General features: G+C 36.0%; 1 protein-coding gene across 39 annotated transcripts in view; it reads left to right on the forward strand.

Moving 5' to 3' along the window:
* The window catches only part of TENM3 (teneurin transmembrane protein 3), a 1,287,129-nt gene that overhangs the window by 1,143,271 nt on the left and 128,490 nt on the right, over positions 1-15,368 (forward strand). For 30 of the 39 annotated variants that reach the window (XM_074541312.1, XM_074541314.1, XM_074541319.1 and 27 more), the window contains 2 exons: positions 6,959-7,196; positions 12,158-12,250. In XM_074541312.1, the coding sequence (XP_074397413.1) occupies positions 6,959-7,196; positions 12,158-12,250 (331 nt within the window). The remainder of the gene's footprint in view (positions 1-6,958; positions 7,197-12,157; positions 12,251-15,368) is intronic. The other 9 variants (XM_074541333.1, XM_074541350.1, XM_074541337.1 and 6 more) reach the window with 1 other exon arrangement.

Here is a 15,368-nt window from a genome sequence, read left to right on the forward strand (position 1 = left end):
CTAATTAAGGTGATTATATACAGATTTAAATTAAGTAAGAGTTTTGTTCTGTTGATAAACCCTGCTGAAAAATCCAAGGTTTATTTTCCATTGAGAGTTGGCGTGATTTTAAATGCAAGGCATATTTGTTGCGAACCATGAACAGTCTTTATGAGACCTGAAGAAGATTTGTGAAAACAGCCTGTAATAAAAATCACACATGCTTCATAAAACACTACTTGATAGATATCACTTGCACCATTAAGAACTAAACGACAAAGGATGTAATTTCAGTTCTGGCATACAATATTAATCGAAAGGCTTTAAAGCATCTTGCTGATGGGAACTATGACAACATGACATTGAAGAATAACAAACTGGAGACATCTATCTTAATCAGATTTTCAAAGTAAATGTCATAAAATAGAAAGTTATGTTATCTATCTTCATAGGGTCACATATCATATAGCTTGTTTATTCTAAAAATACCAGGGTCAAAAAAATGTGCCTTTCAAGTAAGTTTAAAGCTCAGTTAATGTTCTTTACAAAGTTTTTGGGAATAGATTAGTAACTGGTGCTTTCTGTTTCTGGAGCAAGGTTATAAAACATTAGGGAGAGCTGAATTATAAAACAGCTGAGAATGCACAAGTATTATCCATATGAAGATGTTGAGGGAAAATATTATGCTCAGTGGATGTGAAATAGACAAAGTTACAAGTGTACCTTTAACTGGAAGAATTATGCTCCTGTAGCTGAAAGACATTGGCAAAAGTATTTTTTCTTCAGTTCCTACAGCTTGCAGATATTTTGCATGACTTGTTTCTTTGCCTTCCTGTGTGTATTTAAGTGGTAAAGAACAGCATCCTTATAGCATGTGGGAAATTATCAACATGTACTTTGTGGTTTAAACACCACTGTTGCGTGTTGGGGACTCCTACTGCCCTCCAGGGAGTTCCAGCTACTTCTCTCCACTCGTCATCTGGTCTTAGGCAGATACCACATGAGAGCCATGGGATCATTTTGAGTTTCTCCACAGCCAAGTAAGTCCTCCTTCCCTTTCAGGACAGAAGTCTCTATTTCTCTTTAAAAAGTAAAGTCATGTTGCAATCTAAAGGAAAATAGTACAATTAAGGTTTTCTTTATTATTTCTCCCAAATTTAGAATCATGAGCAAGGCAATGCAATCTTTCAGAGCTTGTCCTGCATTAAATTCGCTGATTGTTTCTCAGTCCCAGATAGCTTGACAGGTTTTCAGACCCTACAGGCATTGTACTGATGAGGAGACAAACACTGGCCCACTTTGATCAAGCTACTTGTTTGACTTTTGCCCCTTTTATATTGTAATAGTGCACACACACACACACACACGCACACACACGGTGCATATCTAGATCAAAGTGTCCTTGTCACTTCTCCTTATGCTTGTCACCATGCATTGAGCACAGAGGAAGTCAGCAGCAGCGGCTGGGGGTTAATTCTGTTTTCATCTCTATGTCCATTAGGTATAAACCAAGCAGAAAAGGATGGGCAAGCTGACAGCAAATCAGAGTGAAAGGACTCTCCTCTGGTGGTAGGCAGTCTGTCACCACAGTCCCTGGGTTGTGTGTGGCTTGGATCCTTAAAGCATTTGGCAGAGCAGAGCAAATTTGGATGTGAATGAGACTAAGAAAATACTTGGGATTAACCAGAGAATAAGCACATAGAGCAACTTATTTTAAATTACCCCAATAGCTTGTAGTAAATGATCAGAAAGGAAGCTTTGAGCCTTGCACCCTGGCAGGAAAAAATGAACTGAAACAGTGGTTCATTCAAAAGACAGATCTGCCTAATTGCAAATGAGCACTTAAATACTCAGGTTTTTTTCTCAACACATAACCTTCTTTATGGCTTCATTAATTAAATATGGCTTCTCATGGAAGGTGCTCCCAGACCAGAGACTTGTGGAGTGATTGGTTTTAGTTGTCCACAGGATCCCTGAAGCCGTGGCCGGAGCAGTGCAGGTAGCCTGTCTTGCCCCTCCATAAGCAGGAACCTAAAAAAGAGCTCCTTTGGGAGCTCTAGGAATAATTAAGCCGTAATACCTGCTCTTTTCAATTTGCAGGGACTTCTGAGGTAAATCCCACTACTGCTTACAGTGCTTTTGGAGATGTGACCATATGTCAGTTAGGTAAAATTTCAAGTCCATTGAAGGGTTTTATTGAGGAAATCAAAGCAGGTGTTATAGAAATTATTTTTACAGCTAGCAATCAAGGGCTAGCAGATCAGGGACCAGTGGCTGCAAACAAAAGGTTGTATTCTTTTAAAGTTTTCTGAACATTTCATGCATTTTCTAAAACATTGTCTACTCCAGATTCTTACATCCAGTATGTGTTAAGGGTATTTCCTTTACCGTGGCAGAGACTTTTGTAAAGAGAGAATAGAAAAGGAGCAGCCTGACCAGAAAGAGTTGACTCTCATCGACATAGATATTGAATAACATTTGTTCACATTTGAAATGTTTATATCGTAATGGAAGACTTTGCTTTTGTGTTTGTCATGGGAATGTAATTTCACATTAGTTATACTCTGTTTAAAAGCCTAATCCTTATCAAATGGAAATCACCTCTCTTTTTCTTAGATGAGTAGCTAGCTGACAGGTCTGAATGATCTATCTCTTATAGAAAGACACAAAATATGAAACAAATTACTTTTTGTCATGGATGCTTGGTCTGCTTTTCTGCCTCTGAATTAGCCCCTTTCCCCCACATGGCTGTAGGTATCAAAAGTCTCTCCTTCTTATGCTGTTAAAATTTTGTAACAATTAAATTATAAAATTAATTAAATGTAGATTACTCTTTGAAAAGTAAAAGACGAAAAGGTTTTGTGAAAGGCTACAGAACTGCATATAATTTACCTCTGCAGTTGAAATGGCTGCTTTGCTTCACTGTGATTCCCCAGGGAAAATAACAATTTAAATATGTTTTGAAAAAAATCATGTAACTGTAGTAAGACAGCTTTCTACCCAATTTCTTGTGACTTTTCGGAGCTCTGTGCATATGTTCACACACATAATTATCTGATCTTGACTTACTCAACAAATGCCTTAAAAGTGTGATGTTTGTTTGTTGCACCTGAAGAACTTTGACAGACTGGTTGTTGGGCCAGTTTACGTTTGCTTCTTGCTGCAGAAATCTTCTCTTTAAGATGAATGGGATTGCTCTACAGTCATTAAGGTCTAAACCAAACAGGAATCTTATAATTAAAACTTTACATCTTTAGACCTAAACCTGCCTGTACCTACCCATATCTGCTTAATTTTAGAGTAAATTAGACATTCCCATTTAGATTAAATCAATTAAGATAGCTTTTAAAATCCAATTTAAAGCAAAGCAACTGTTTCTCTCTGGAATAGTTTTTAAGCATTTCAACCCAATTGTACTTTATCAAATTTGAATGCTTTTTCTTCTAATAAGGTTGTTGTAAGGGAGCTGGCCAAGTCCCAGGGCTGCTGTCTTTTCAATAAGCAAGGGAAGATATATTTCCCTCTAGGATTCCAGTGGTTGATAGGGAAGAAAGAGAAGTTACAGGGTCTTGACACTCGATATTGCAGCACACGGAGGGCTGTTATTACAGCGAGTAGTGTCCAGTGCTGCAGATTTTATGAAGTACATATCGTGTCATCCCACTCTACTTATAAACTTGTTAAGTAGGAAAAGCAAGAAAACTGGAACTATTCTGACAGTAATGCTGATTTCTCAGGACAGCAGTGTGAATCACTTAACATATGTGCCTCAGTTTCCCTGCATTTGCTGTGGGAATATTTTCAGTGTCACAGGGATGTTGAGAGGTTCTTACTCCATAAGACTGATAGCTTTGTGTGAAAGCCTCGGGAATACTGAAAGCTGTTCTTTAACTCTTAACTCCTTAAAGGAGTAAAAAAGGAAATCTGGCTCCGGCTTAAGAATGGCATTCAAAACATGACTATTGTGCTGATTCTTCCTCACAAATCAGTGGTGCAACATTAGGTTTTTGTTAGAAATTGTGCAGCAATCAAAGGACTGTGTATTGGGGAAGTCTGGCAGGTTGGAGAAAAGATCCAAAAAGCAGTCCTCAGTGATCTCTCACTCAGAATGACAGCGTAGGACGGAGTAAATTTAGAGGAGTATAGATTTTAGCTCTGTTGATTTATGGAAAATCTAACCTTGTTAAGTGCAGCTCTACCTGTAGCTTTTGCACAATTAGAAAAGAAATAAATCATTCCAGATTTTTCAGGCATTTTTGATTTTGAGGAAGCTGTGCGTTCCTTTCCAACTGAAGCCACCCTCAGACACAAGAAAATGTCACTTGTCAACGTTCTGTGGAGAGAAAATGGGATTGGAAGACAAGTGATCTTTGCAAAATCACACTTGGATGGCCTTCTAGCTCCTTCTAGCCTCTCTTAACTTCTTTTATATGTTCCTCTGTGTCTTCAGTTAGTAAAGTTTGTATGTTATTTAGCAGAAGGGTCTTCTGGTTCACAGTAAATTTATAGGGAAATAATCTAAATCCCAAATAGCGGCCTGTGTAGCTGGCCTGTGGTCTGAGTAATCCAATTTCATCCTTCGAGCGTGTTTTGAGAGTAATTATTAAATCTGTGCATTTATTTGTGGAGTATATAAATTCTCTTTACAGAACCTTCACTCTCCATCTTCCTCATGGGGGTAGAGTGTGTGGGAAGGTGTGACATCTACCTGAGACAAAGCCTGGTGCTCACACCCTCCTTTGTGCAAGAGAACAATGATGGTCAATCCTCTACTTTGTCTTTAGCAGAGAATGCTGCAAGACCTTTAGTACTTAAAATGATAGACTGAAAGCTTGATTTTCAGCAGAGACTGTAAATGAGAAGAGAAATTAATGAACAAGAGGGATGTCAGGATAACATTTCAGCTGATAGGAGCTGCAGTGTAAGAGAGTTTTGCACTGATCATGGCAAAACTGTCCCAAAAAGCTGGGCTGGTAGGAGGGTCAAAAAGGGGAATAAAAAAGAAAAGTCTGATCCTGAGAACTATTTAAATTAATTTATCTATCCAATTAAAATAAACTCATGTGAATTACTTCATTCCACCTGCCATTTTTCTGTAATTTTTGTAATTAATTATTGTAATTAATAATTTATTTGTATGTATTTGCATATACATGTGTGTAAATGCTTAGACACGTGCACATATATAATTTTTTTATACACACATGCGCCTATGTATTACAAAATATAAGGCCACAGTTAATTTTGCACCAGCTGATAAATAGCACCAGCTTGTTATCTAAATCAGATAAAATTTTAAGAGATATGGGGAAAATTCTTTGCTCCGGTGTTGGTCTGTTAAGTTTCTTCAGCTGGCTTGTTGAAAGGTGACTTAAAGCCCTTGACAGTGATTGTAATCACATGGAGTGACAGCCTTTGTGTCAGTGTTGGTGGAGATAAAGTTTATCGGTTGTATCCTACCTGGACTGGAATTTTGCATTAATGCATTAGGGATTTGGTGTTGAAAATCTCACTAGCAGTATAAATGCTGTTGTTCTTTTAATGAGAGATTCAGCGTTGCTGTTGTTTGCGACAAAAGTCATGTTGACCACACAAAATCACTGGAAAGAAGAATGTGGTTCTCAGAAAGGAAATTATTCCAAAGACTTGATTTTTCTGTTTAAGTCTATTTCTTAACATTTTCATGTTGTCTTGTGCTCACAACCTCAGAAATTGCTCCCAGTTAAGTTAATTTTGTGGCAGTCACCTGTAAGTTGTTGGAAACATCTGTTTCAACAGAAATACTTTTCCTGTGTTCTGTGTACCAGAGTTTTATTATTGAGTTTGTAATAATTTGCAATTATAACCAGTTTCAAAAGGGAATTGCTTATGGAAATCAAACAACTAATTAAAAAACTACCTGAAAGCTTTTGCACTGTGAGAGAAGTGCATGTCCTTGTCTTCTGCTCTGCTTAACACTTGCATATATATTATGAAGTATGTTCTGCTACATTAGTGTAAGAAATAGATTGCAATTTTAATTACATAAATGTTACGTGTTTAGGAGTTAGTTTTTTGTGCATTGTGTTGTGAAGTGTTTGTCCTGTATTTATGACTTATTTGCCAGTGATTTTATGGAACAGATTGCTAAAACCTAACATTGATAGAGATATTTAATTGCAGGTTTTGCTATTTTGAGGTTTTGAGTTTAAGCTTTATGGGTGTTGTGTGCTTTGGTTAAGTCAGAAAATATTTCTTTTTGTTTCGATGGCCTGATTCTCTTATCACCTGTGATTTCCTCCAAGCTGTATTTATATTGCATGGTGTGAAATTGGAAAATCTGTTCTGTGTGTGTTCTAATGGATGTGACGGTCATTAAGTATATGAGTCTTCTGACGTTGTAATCAGATGTGAATCAGTCTGTTAAATATCCATGAAGCAACATCTGCTTCACAGAGTGACCTTCTGCTAAAGAATACTTAGCATCTATTAGCAGATCATAGTGCAGATCTGCCTTATTTGAAATGCACTAAACTAGAGTAGTCTACTGCTGTTTAGCAACTAGCTTGTAATAATTTATTGCAGTTAAATAAAGCTTAAAATCTCCATTAAATAATTATAGGGATTATATGCATTTTAAAAACCTTTGTGTTCTACTGAAATTACCCATTTAATTTCAGGGTTGGTTTGTTAAAAAAAGCTGAAGTCTAAAGGCGCATTAGGGGATCTGTCAGATGCTATTTTCTGTAGGTGTTAATAAAACCAGATTAAAAAAAAAACTGAAACAAATTAAAACCAAAAGCAATTTTACCATCTGTTGTGTATTAATTAGAACTTGGTGTATCAAGGGTAAACTTGCTCTTACAGAATGTCACTGAATGTCTGCTAATAGAATAATATGCAAATATATTAGATGATAGGATTATATTGAATTTCTCATTCTGCTTTGGTTGTGCAAATGCCAAGATGTATAACGAACTTTAATTTTCTTTCTTCTTAGAGCAACCTCCAAATAACCAAGGCCAGTCGACCCTGCAGCCTTTGCCACCTTCTCACAAGCAACATTCAGCACAGCATCACCCATCCATCACCTCACTTAACAGAAACTCACTGACAAATAGGAGGAATCAGAGTCCGGCCCCGCCGGCTGCTTTGCCCGCCGAGCTGCAAACCACACCTGAGTCAGTCCAGCTGCAGGACAGCTGGGTGCTTGGCAGTAATGCACCTCTGGAAAGCAGGTAATTACTTAGGTATTACTACAGTCTGTGGCGGTGCTAGAGAAAACATTTACCTTAATGGAAGTTGACCTGCAGATAATACTTCCCCTCATTCAGCAAGCAAAACTGGAAAATTTTCAGTCCTGAAAAATATGTCCTCTCTCTCAAATCCTCAGTGACACTCTTCTCCCTTACAGTCCTATTCCAGAGTAATTAGAGTATATTAATTTTTCCAGACAAGCGTTTCCCTTCCTGTTCATAGCCTGTGACTTTTGCCTGTTTGAAGAAATTTCTTGCCTTGCTTGCCAGAAATGTGTCAAATATGTACTGTCATACAGATCAAATGTCAAATAACATTCTGTAATAGTTTTTAACTCTTGTACTTGGTACCTTTAAAGAAATACTTATGCGAAGCTAAGTGTTTTTAAAGGTACTAAGATTTGGTGAGACGAAGGAACTGAGTTTCAGTGTAATGATAAATTTGTCATTGATAACTGTCTCTAGGAAAAAAGCAGCTAATATGAAGAGTGACACTAGCTTTTTTAGATGCAGAAGAATCTATAAAAATTTTGATAGGACTTACTGGCACAGAGCTGAATTTACCTACAGTGATTAATTAGTACTCATGTAACACTCAATCAGCACTGATTTTTTATTAAGGAAAGCCATAATATTCCAATTTAGTTATTAAACTGAGCATTTATTACTATATTAAAGTTGACAGTAGTTCTTGAAAGTGTTTGTGAAATCCCTTCAGATTATGCTTTGAATCCCTTTATGTTATGTTTCATAGCAAAGTAAAGATAATTTTGTCCAATTTAAAGCATACCTGATCTTAAGATTCTCTTTTAAGTAGTTTTGGTTGCCATAGATGTTTCAGGCAACTTCTCTATTAGACAATTTGGAATGGCTATTCCTTCTCTTAGTTTTCTTGGACTCTCCTGTGTTGTTTGAGACTGTGGAACAGCATTCCACTGAAGAGATTTCATCATCATATTCAAACAGTTGAGTGCTTTAAGAAAAACTTTTCTTATAGAACTAATAAGTTTGTACTGGGGAAGATGATGTTTGATGTTTTCCTCATAGTAGTTAATCTTAAGTAGACGGGTAAGGTCTTTGATGTCTGCTTCTATTGCCATATATGTTATTGTTGTCTTTATAAAGGTGTAGGACTACTTGAATGAGAATGCCACCTCCATTAAACTATAAGCATTTTTTTGCAGAGTAAAGTCTTTTCATCTTTTAAACATTTCTGATTAAAACCTAAGGATATTTTGAGTGTTCAAATGTTGAACACTTGTGAATGAGGTAAAATGTAAAAATTTCATGTAAGAACTGACAGAGCCCTACTACTTTGGTTTTCTCTAGTAGTCTTACTTGGTTGGAACTCTGGTGTAGAGGTGTAGAACCCATCTTATTTGTCATTGATTTTTCCCCTTTTGGTTAAGGTTCCCCCCTGAATGTGATTTTCAGGCTCAGTATCAACTGTATTAACAACGTTGTGATAGCTCTCTTCCTTCACCCTTTTCTTGGACTAAAAAAAGTTTATCCCCTCTTTGGCAATATTTTAGTTTATGTTTATTGTTGGGGCTTTTTTTCCTTCTCTCTTTTTTTTTAAATTTTTTTTTATTTTGACTTAGATGACAACCGTTTAGAGGCAGAGAATGTGAATGTCAGCCTGTATACACAACTGTCTTTCTAGCTCTATAGGCTCCTACTGATGATGGGTGGCATAAAAATGACTTGCAGTTTGCTGCCATGTATAGCTGGGCAGTGAATTGGCTGGCTTTGTGTATGTGCATGTAGGAGAGAGGGATGCATTTGCAAAGCTTGGGGGAGATTTTAGTCCCTGTTGCTCTGCAGTAGTAGTGAAAGTGATTTCAAAAGGTATATATTCCATAATATTGGATTCTGTTGTGTTTTTAATAGGATATATGGCAATTTGGCTCTGTGCAAAGTACTGTCAACAAGAACAAATGGATTTGTGTGAAACATTGGTGTTACTGGCTAAAAAGATGTGAGGTTACAGACTGTGAGGGTAAAAACTGTGAGGTTACAGATCAATGATGTCCAACAGAAACTCCAGTTCACATTTTTTTAAATATAAAAAGACTCTTTTCTTAAATGTTTATGAGGACCTAAAACTGCAACTTGAATGAATTATGTGAATGTTTCTTTAATCTTTGATCCTGTCTTTAAATAACAATGAGATTACCGAGCAGAGGCAGGAATTGTCTTCCCTCTATTTGTGCTCAGTAGAATCTACATTAACAAAAAGACCCAAGACAACAGAAGAATATTTCCTGTAGGTTTCCTGCAGACTGCAAGACCTTTCATTGAACATTTAATGATCTTTACTATTTGACTGTTCCTAGCCATATGTAAGTTAGGTTCATTTGTAGAGCAAACAGATCTGCAGGAGGAGCCAGCAATAGAGAATAATATGAACTTCTGAAGAAATCAAAATCTTTCCATTTTCTTCTTTGAATTACTGATTGGACAGCCAGAGTCATGTAAATATATGACTACATGTCAGATGTCTGAGTATGATAAAAGATCATTTAGTAAATAAATATTAGTGGGTTTTTTATTATCACTGAGCTTTAAGTTTTCATTCAGCTACTAGTTTTAGTAATGATTTCTTGATTACCAGTATCAGTAGTAACCTTCTCATGAGTTTAAGTTCTAGTAGGACCAAAATTACTGATATTTAAAAATGCATAGTAAATGACTTCTTTAAGTGCTCTCTCTGTTAAATATTTGAATGTGCAGAATTTTTCTAATGCACGGTCAATCATGAATGTTAGAGATGCACAGAGGAAAAGTATGTTAGAACTCATACATTTGTAAATAAAAATAAGCTGGTAGCATCTCTTGGTGCATTTCCTAGGAAGTATTTCATTAATTTCAATCATTGAATGTAAAAGATCAATTTATTGGTAAGAGGTAATTTACATATTCCAGTTAAGGAATAAATCTCTGAGAATATTATATAACTTTATTCAGAATCTGTGCTAACACGACAGTGAATCAAAGAGCTTGGCTTTTTTTTGCTGTATTTTCTGTAAAAAGTACCTCATTTGAAAGATGGTTGCATTTTGTATGATGGACTGTGAATTTTTTATGGAAACAAGCCAAGAAACTAACATGTTTTTCATAGTTTATACAGATACTGCTGAGTCTTCTCTTACAACTGAGTATTAATAGTAGAGTCTTAGGAACATTACTGTATTCAACTACTTAGATACTTATTTTACCAAGAAGAAAAGAAGGAATTGGTTGAAGAAATACTTGATGACGAGAAAATATTTTAATATTTTGAGGAACCTAATTAAAGTACTGGAATACCTCAGAAATCATAGAGACAAAATATTTCCTGTAATGTGCTACTTCAAAACTGTTCTGTAAACTTGATTCAAAGTTCATTTTAGAATGTCAAGACTTGAGAAACTCTAAAAGTGTGATGAACATGCACATGTGTCATTATTGAGGTGGACTGCCAGTGATCCAATTGCCTTCAATATTGATTAAGGTATGGAACAGGTGTTGATAGTTTCCAGGGAAGTTTTGAATCAATTTGTGTAGAGGCTGATTGATTGTCCACAAAAGCACAGTGTTGCTGGAGGTTAAAATCTGCTCAAACCACCTATTTTACACACTCCACACATTAAAACAGCGCCTGGTTTAATCAAATTCAAATTGTTCTGATCTGTACGTCTGCCAGGTTTTCACACATGGACTTGATTAGAGATGTTACTTTTCAGAAGGTGCATGGTACAAAATAAAGGCAGAAACTGGGGATGGAGTTCAAGTCCTGCTCTTCTGAAGACCCTGTTAAGCACTGTGCCCACATTGCTGATCTGCAAGTTGAAGAAACAGGACTCTGCTTAGATTGCTGACAGCATGACTGCTTTTGAAAAATTGACGTGCCAAAATTATGGGATCATTATATACAGACATTAGAAATTAAATATTGTTTTCAAATACTAAAGTCAAAAAAGTTCTGTTTTCTCCTGACATTCTCTTACTGTCAGGTTCTCACTGAGCATCTGTTTGAGTCCTAAAACACCAAGCCCATATGCTTATAGGCTTTCTTTGATGTCAGTAGTGTCTTACTTTAGATTTTTGCTTGATCCCTCTGGCATCTTTCCTGCTCAAATATCCCTTGCTGTCACTATAAGTATTTGGAATTTGATCATGCTGTGTATTTTGTCCCCTGGCTCTTAGGCAAGCACCAGTAGTCCAGAATTTTATATCATTTGCAGCGTTCCTTGAGTTTATCATCCCTGTTTTGAAAGGTACGCAGTCATTGAAGTAAGAATGGACCCAAGTATTTTTCCCCATGTAAATCATTCCCCATTTTAGGTAGGACAAAAGAAATAGGCAGTTCTAAACAAAATCATAGTGACTTACTTATTTTCTCCTCCTCATTTCCTCACTATTCCCTGAGAGAACCAGAGACTCTGATGCTTCTTTTGCCTCTCTTGCTGCTGTGCATTGTCATTTGCAAAACATGAGATCCCCATTCACTCTGGTAGCCAGCTCTCTGCATATTTTTCTTGCTGGCTGGCTGTGCCAGATAGCCAGCGAGAGACTGTCTTTTAATAGTCTCAGTTCAGTTTTATTACTTCATCTCTGGTCCAGTGTCATCAAGTAAACAACATTCCCCACTGTGCACTGCTCAGTCCTTAGGCCTGCCTTGCCACAGGCAGCAGTCAGGAATTTTATTCAAGGACTTGCACATAAATAAGGGATCACCAAAGGGTAATGACCACCTAAAGCTAGCCTTATAACACTGTGTCTTCAGGTTACAATCCAGTATGTAGTTCAGAGGACAGCATGGAAGGCAGATAAATCCCACAGTCAGTTTTGCACAAACAAAGTTATGTGGCAGAATTAGTATATTCTTTTTTGTGGGATCATCCCGTTCTTTAATTTGAAATTGCACCTCTAATTTCATTTTTTTGTATCTTTATGTATAGAGAATTAGAAAGTCAAGCAGTCCTTGCAAATGGTCATGACAACCTTATAGAGATGGATGTGTTTTCTCCAACATATCACGATAGCAGTTATGGGTATGTGACTCTTCAGTGTTTGCATGATGCTAACTGTTGACACAGAAGACAAAGTGTGATTTTTAAAAAAATTATTGCAACAGGAAAACATCTAGAACAAACGTACTCATCCTTATGCCTGATTTTTAAAAAATTAGTCTGAATAATTTGTCATACTGACTCCTAGCAGATACAAAACCTTAAGCTTTGACTGCCAAATCTTGCTTGCTTTAAGACATTAAGAATGCAATTAACATTGTATTAATTCTCGATGGCCCAATTCTGCAGCCTGTTGCAAACTCTTTGCATGATTACACATTTACCAGGTCCGATCCTTCATTTGTAATGTATTTACTACTTGGCAAATATTTCTTTTAGAAATATTATAACATATGTTATAGGATAAAGAATAACCAATCAAAGAACTTAACAGGAGTTACATACCTAATCTCTAATATTTTTGCCAGCTAGTTTGAGATTGAAACTGCTAATAAAGATGTAACTTTAAATAGAGAATTCCACATAAATTAATATTTCAATAATTGTTTCATATCTACTTAACTTTGTCAGTAATCTGTGTCTAATTTTTGAACTATTTCTTGGCATTCTCATGCCAAATCAGTATAATTCATTTCTGTTCCACACACACAGAGGAAAAAAAAACCTGACAAAGCAGTACCACTTTTGAATTGTTAATCATAAATTTACCTTTCTCTGTTAATTTGTTTATACTCCACTAAAAATCAAAATTTTATATCCAAATTCTGTTTTGTTAATGGTAACTCCTAACTTCATAAAAGGGACAATGTGCTATTTGATTAAATGAGGAGATCTGCAGTTGCCTGCTAATTAATCTGTACTATATATTGACACAGTACATCGATCTGCTTCTCCCAAAAACTCTTAAGCTTTCACCTAGCCACAAATTAAAATCAACAGGAGGAAGAGAATTAAATTCCATTAGTCAATCATTATCAGCAAACTCAAAGATATTGCAGATATTTGCCAGAAGATCCCAATATATTGTCTTCAAAGTAAAAATGTAAGCATAGTGTATTAAAACAGAACAAAGCCAAATATTATTGTTCCCTGTAGAACAATTACCATACAATACTGGTTCAGATGCATAAATGCTGTAGTAGAGTTAATAGAACTGTGCCTGGTTTATGCTTTATATGTTTGTAATAAGATCAACAAATGTAAGTATTTTAGCAAATGGTGTATGTTATATGAAATTTCTGTTAGTTGAGACTAATTCAGGTAACAATACAATGAAATTTATCTTGTTTGTAATCCCTTCATTTTTAAAATTATGCTAGCAGGGATCATCTCCTGGTGTGAAAGTTGTCCAGAGATAATAATACATCAGTTCCAAAGCATAATAGATTTGAGACTACAACATGCTATCAGCATGAAGATTCAGTTTATCAATGTCACTAACATACTGTGTCACAGCTAGAATCATTATATATTTGTTTCTTTCTTTTCATGTCATGCGTTCTGATATACTCTTTCTTAATTTGTATAGCTTATGGAGAGAATATTTATGTAATCAATTTGACAACTTTAGTGTTAAGAATGATTATAGAAATATACATTTTGCATAGAAATTCTAATGTTTTATAGGCCTAGACCTAAAGAATAGTTCTTTATTGCTTCAGGAGATGTATTCAGTGTGCATTAATTATCATAAGACAGCTGGAAGTCTCAGTGTATTTTAGTGGTATGTATTGTTGGCTTTATTATTTTCTCTGATGTACAAACATATGTTAGTGTACCTGTTGACAAATCAGCTTAGTTTGAAGTAAGAAATCTGTTTTCCTTTTACCTAACTTGGTAGTCCTCTTCCCTAAGTTACCTAGTTGTCAAAATCTGAAAATATATAAGATTCACTATTAGCAAATGACTGTATTTAAATTACTTATAGATAAAGCATGCTGGTGTTTTCTATTTCTGTATTTTTTCTATATTCTGTATTCTCTGTTTTCTATTGTCCCCAGATTTTCTGAAAATGTCATACTTTTGCAATGTTAGAAAACTTCTGTTGTATTTAAGTAGGAATTCTTTGAGAGGAGATTGATTCAGGGTTTTTGTCGTTTGTTTGGGAGAAAGTTCAGGAGAGCTGAGTTTAGGGCATGCTCTATTGTACTTAATATGTTAGAGGAGAAAATGGAAAGAGGCTGAGTACAGAAGGGGTAGGAATGAGTGTCCAAATGGGTAGATGGAGTAGTCCATAAGGAACTTAGACTGGTTGGTTAGGCAAGGTGGGAGACAGATGAAATGCTAGAGGACTAGAGGCTGAGTGTCTACGATGAAAATGGAGATAATGTCTTGTCCTTTACTGCTTGTGATTATTTGTGAAATCCTTTTGAATTGTATGCACCTCATCTCCCATGGGACTGACTCGGCATGGGAAGAAACCTTGGCTGCTGGCATATGCTCTACTAGTGACAGAGGCCAGAAATAATCAAACCATAGATTTTCTGTCTGTGATAGCCTATGCAGATGAGAAAGCTTTCAGTATGATTTCTAAAGTTTCTTCAAACTTTCTTAAACAAAATCACAAGTTAACACTTTAGTGAAAAAAGAAAAAATCATAAAGCTAGCACAAAAACCTTGCAAAGTTAACTGCAGCTGCAGTTTCTTGGCTGCAGCTGAGCTTGCCATCCCAGTAAGTGTAGGTCAAGTTGAACCAGAAGGGGATTTTAACAGATTCTGGAGATTCTTTCTGTCACATTCAAACAGGTGAGGAAACAATACCAAATGTCATGGCAAAACAAAGACCTGGACGACTGTATAGTGCCTGCATTCAGTATCTCTGATAATGCTGATTGCATGAAGAGAAGACCATCTGCAAAAAGGTGTGTGTGAAAATGAGTACCATAAAATATAAAGCATCACCCTCCTCTGGGCAAAAGGTGTAATCCTCTGCCTTTGTGAATCTGTGAATGGTGGTCTCTCAGTTCTGTGAAACTTGGCATGTTGCATATGAGAGACTATGCTCAGTCAGTCCAGACAAAATTTCAACCTTTGTTCCAACTTCTGAATTAATCCTTGGGTAAATAATGCCTTCTTAAACTATATTTCTTTTTTAAATACTCTCTGTGTGCCTTTTGAGACATTTAGAGCAATTGTTCTC

The sequence above is a fragment of the Zonotrichia albicollis genome, chromosome 5 (assembly GCF_047830755.1).
Source record: "Zonotrichia albicollis isolate bZonAlb1 chromosome 5, bZonAlb1.hap1, whole genome shotgun sequence".
Taxonomy (NCBI): domain Eukaryota; kingdom Metazoa; phylum Chordata; class Aves; order Passeriformes; family Passerellidae; genus Zonotrichia; species Zonotrichia albicollis.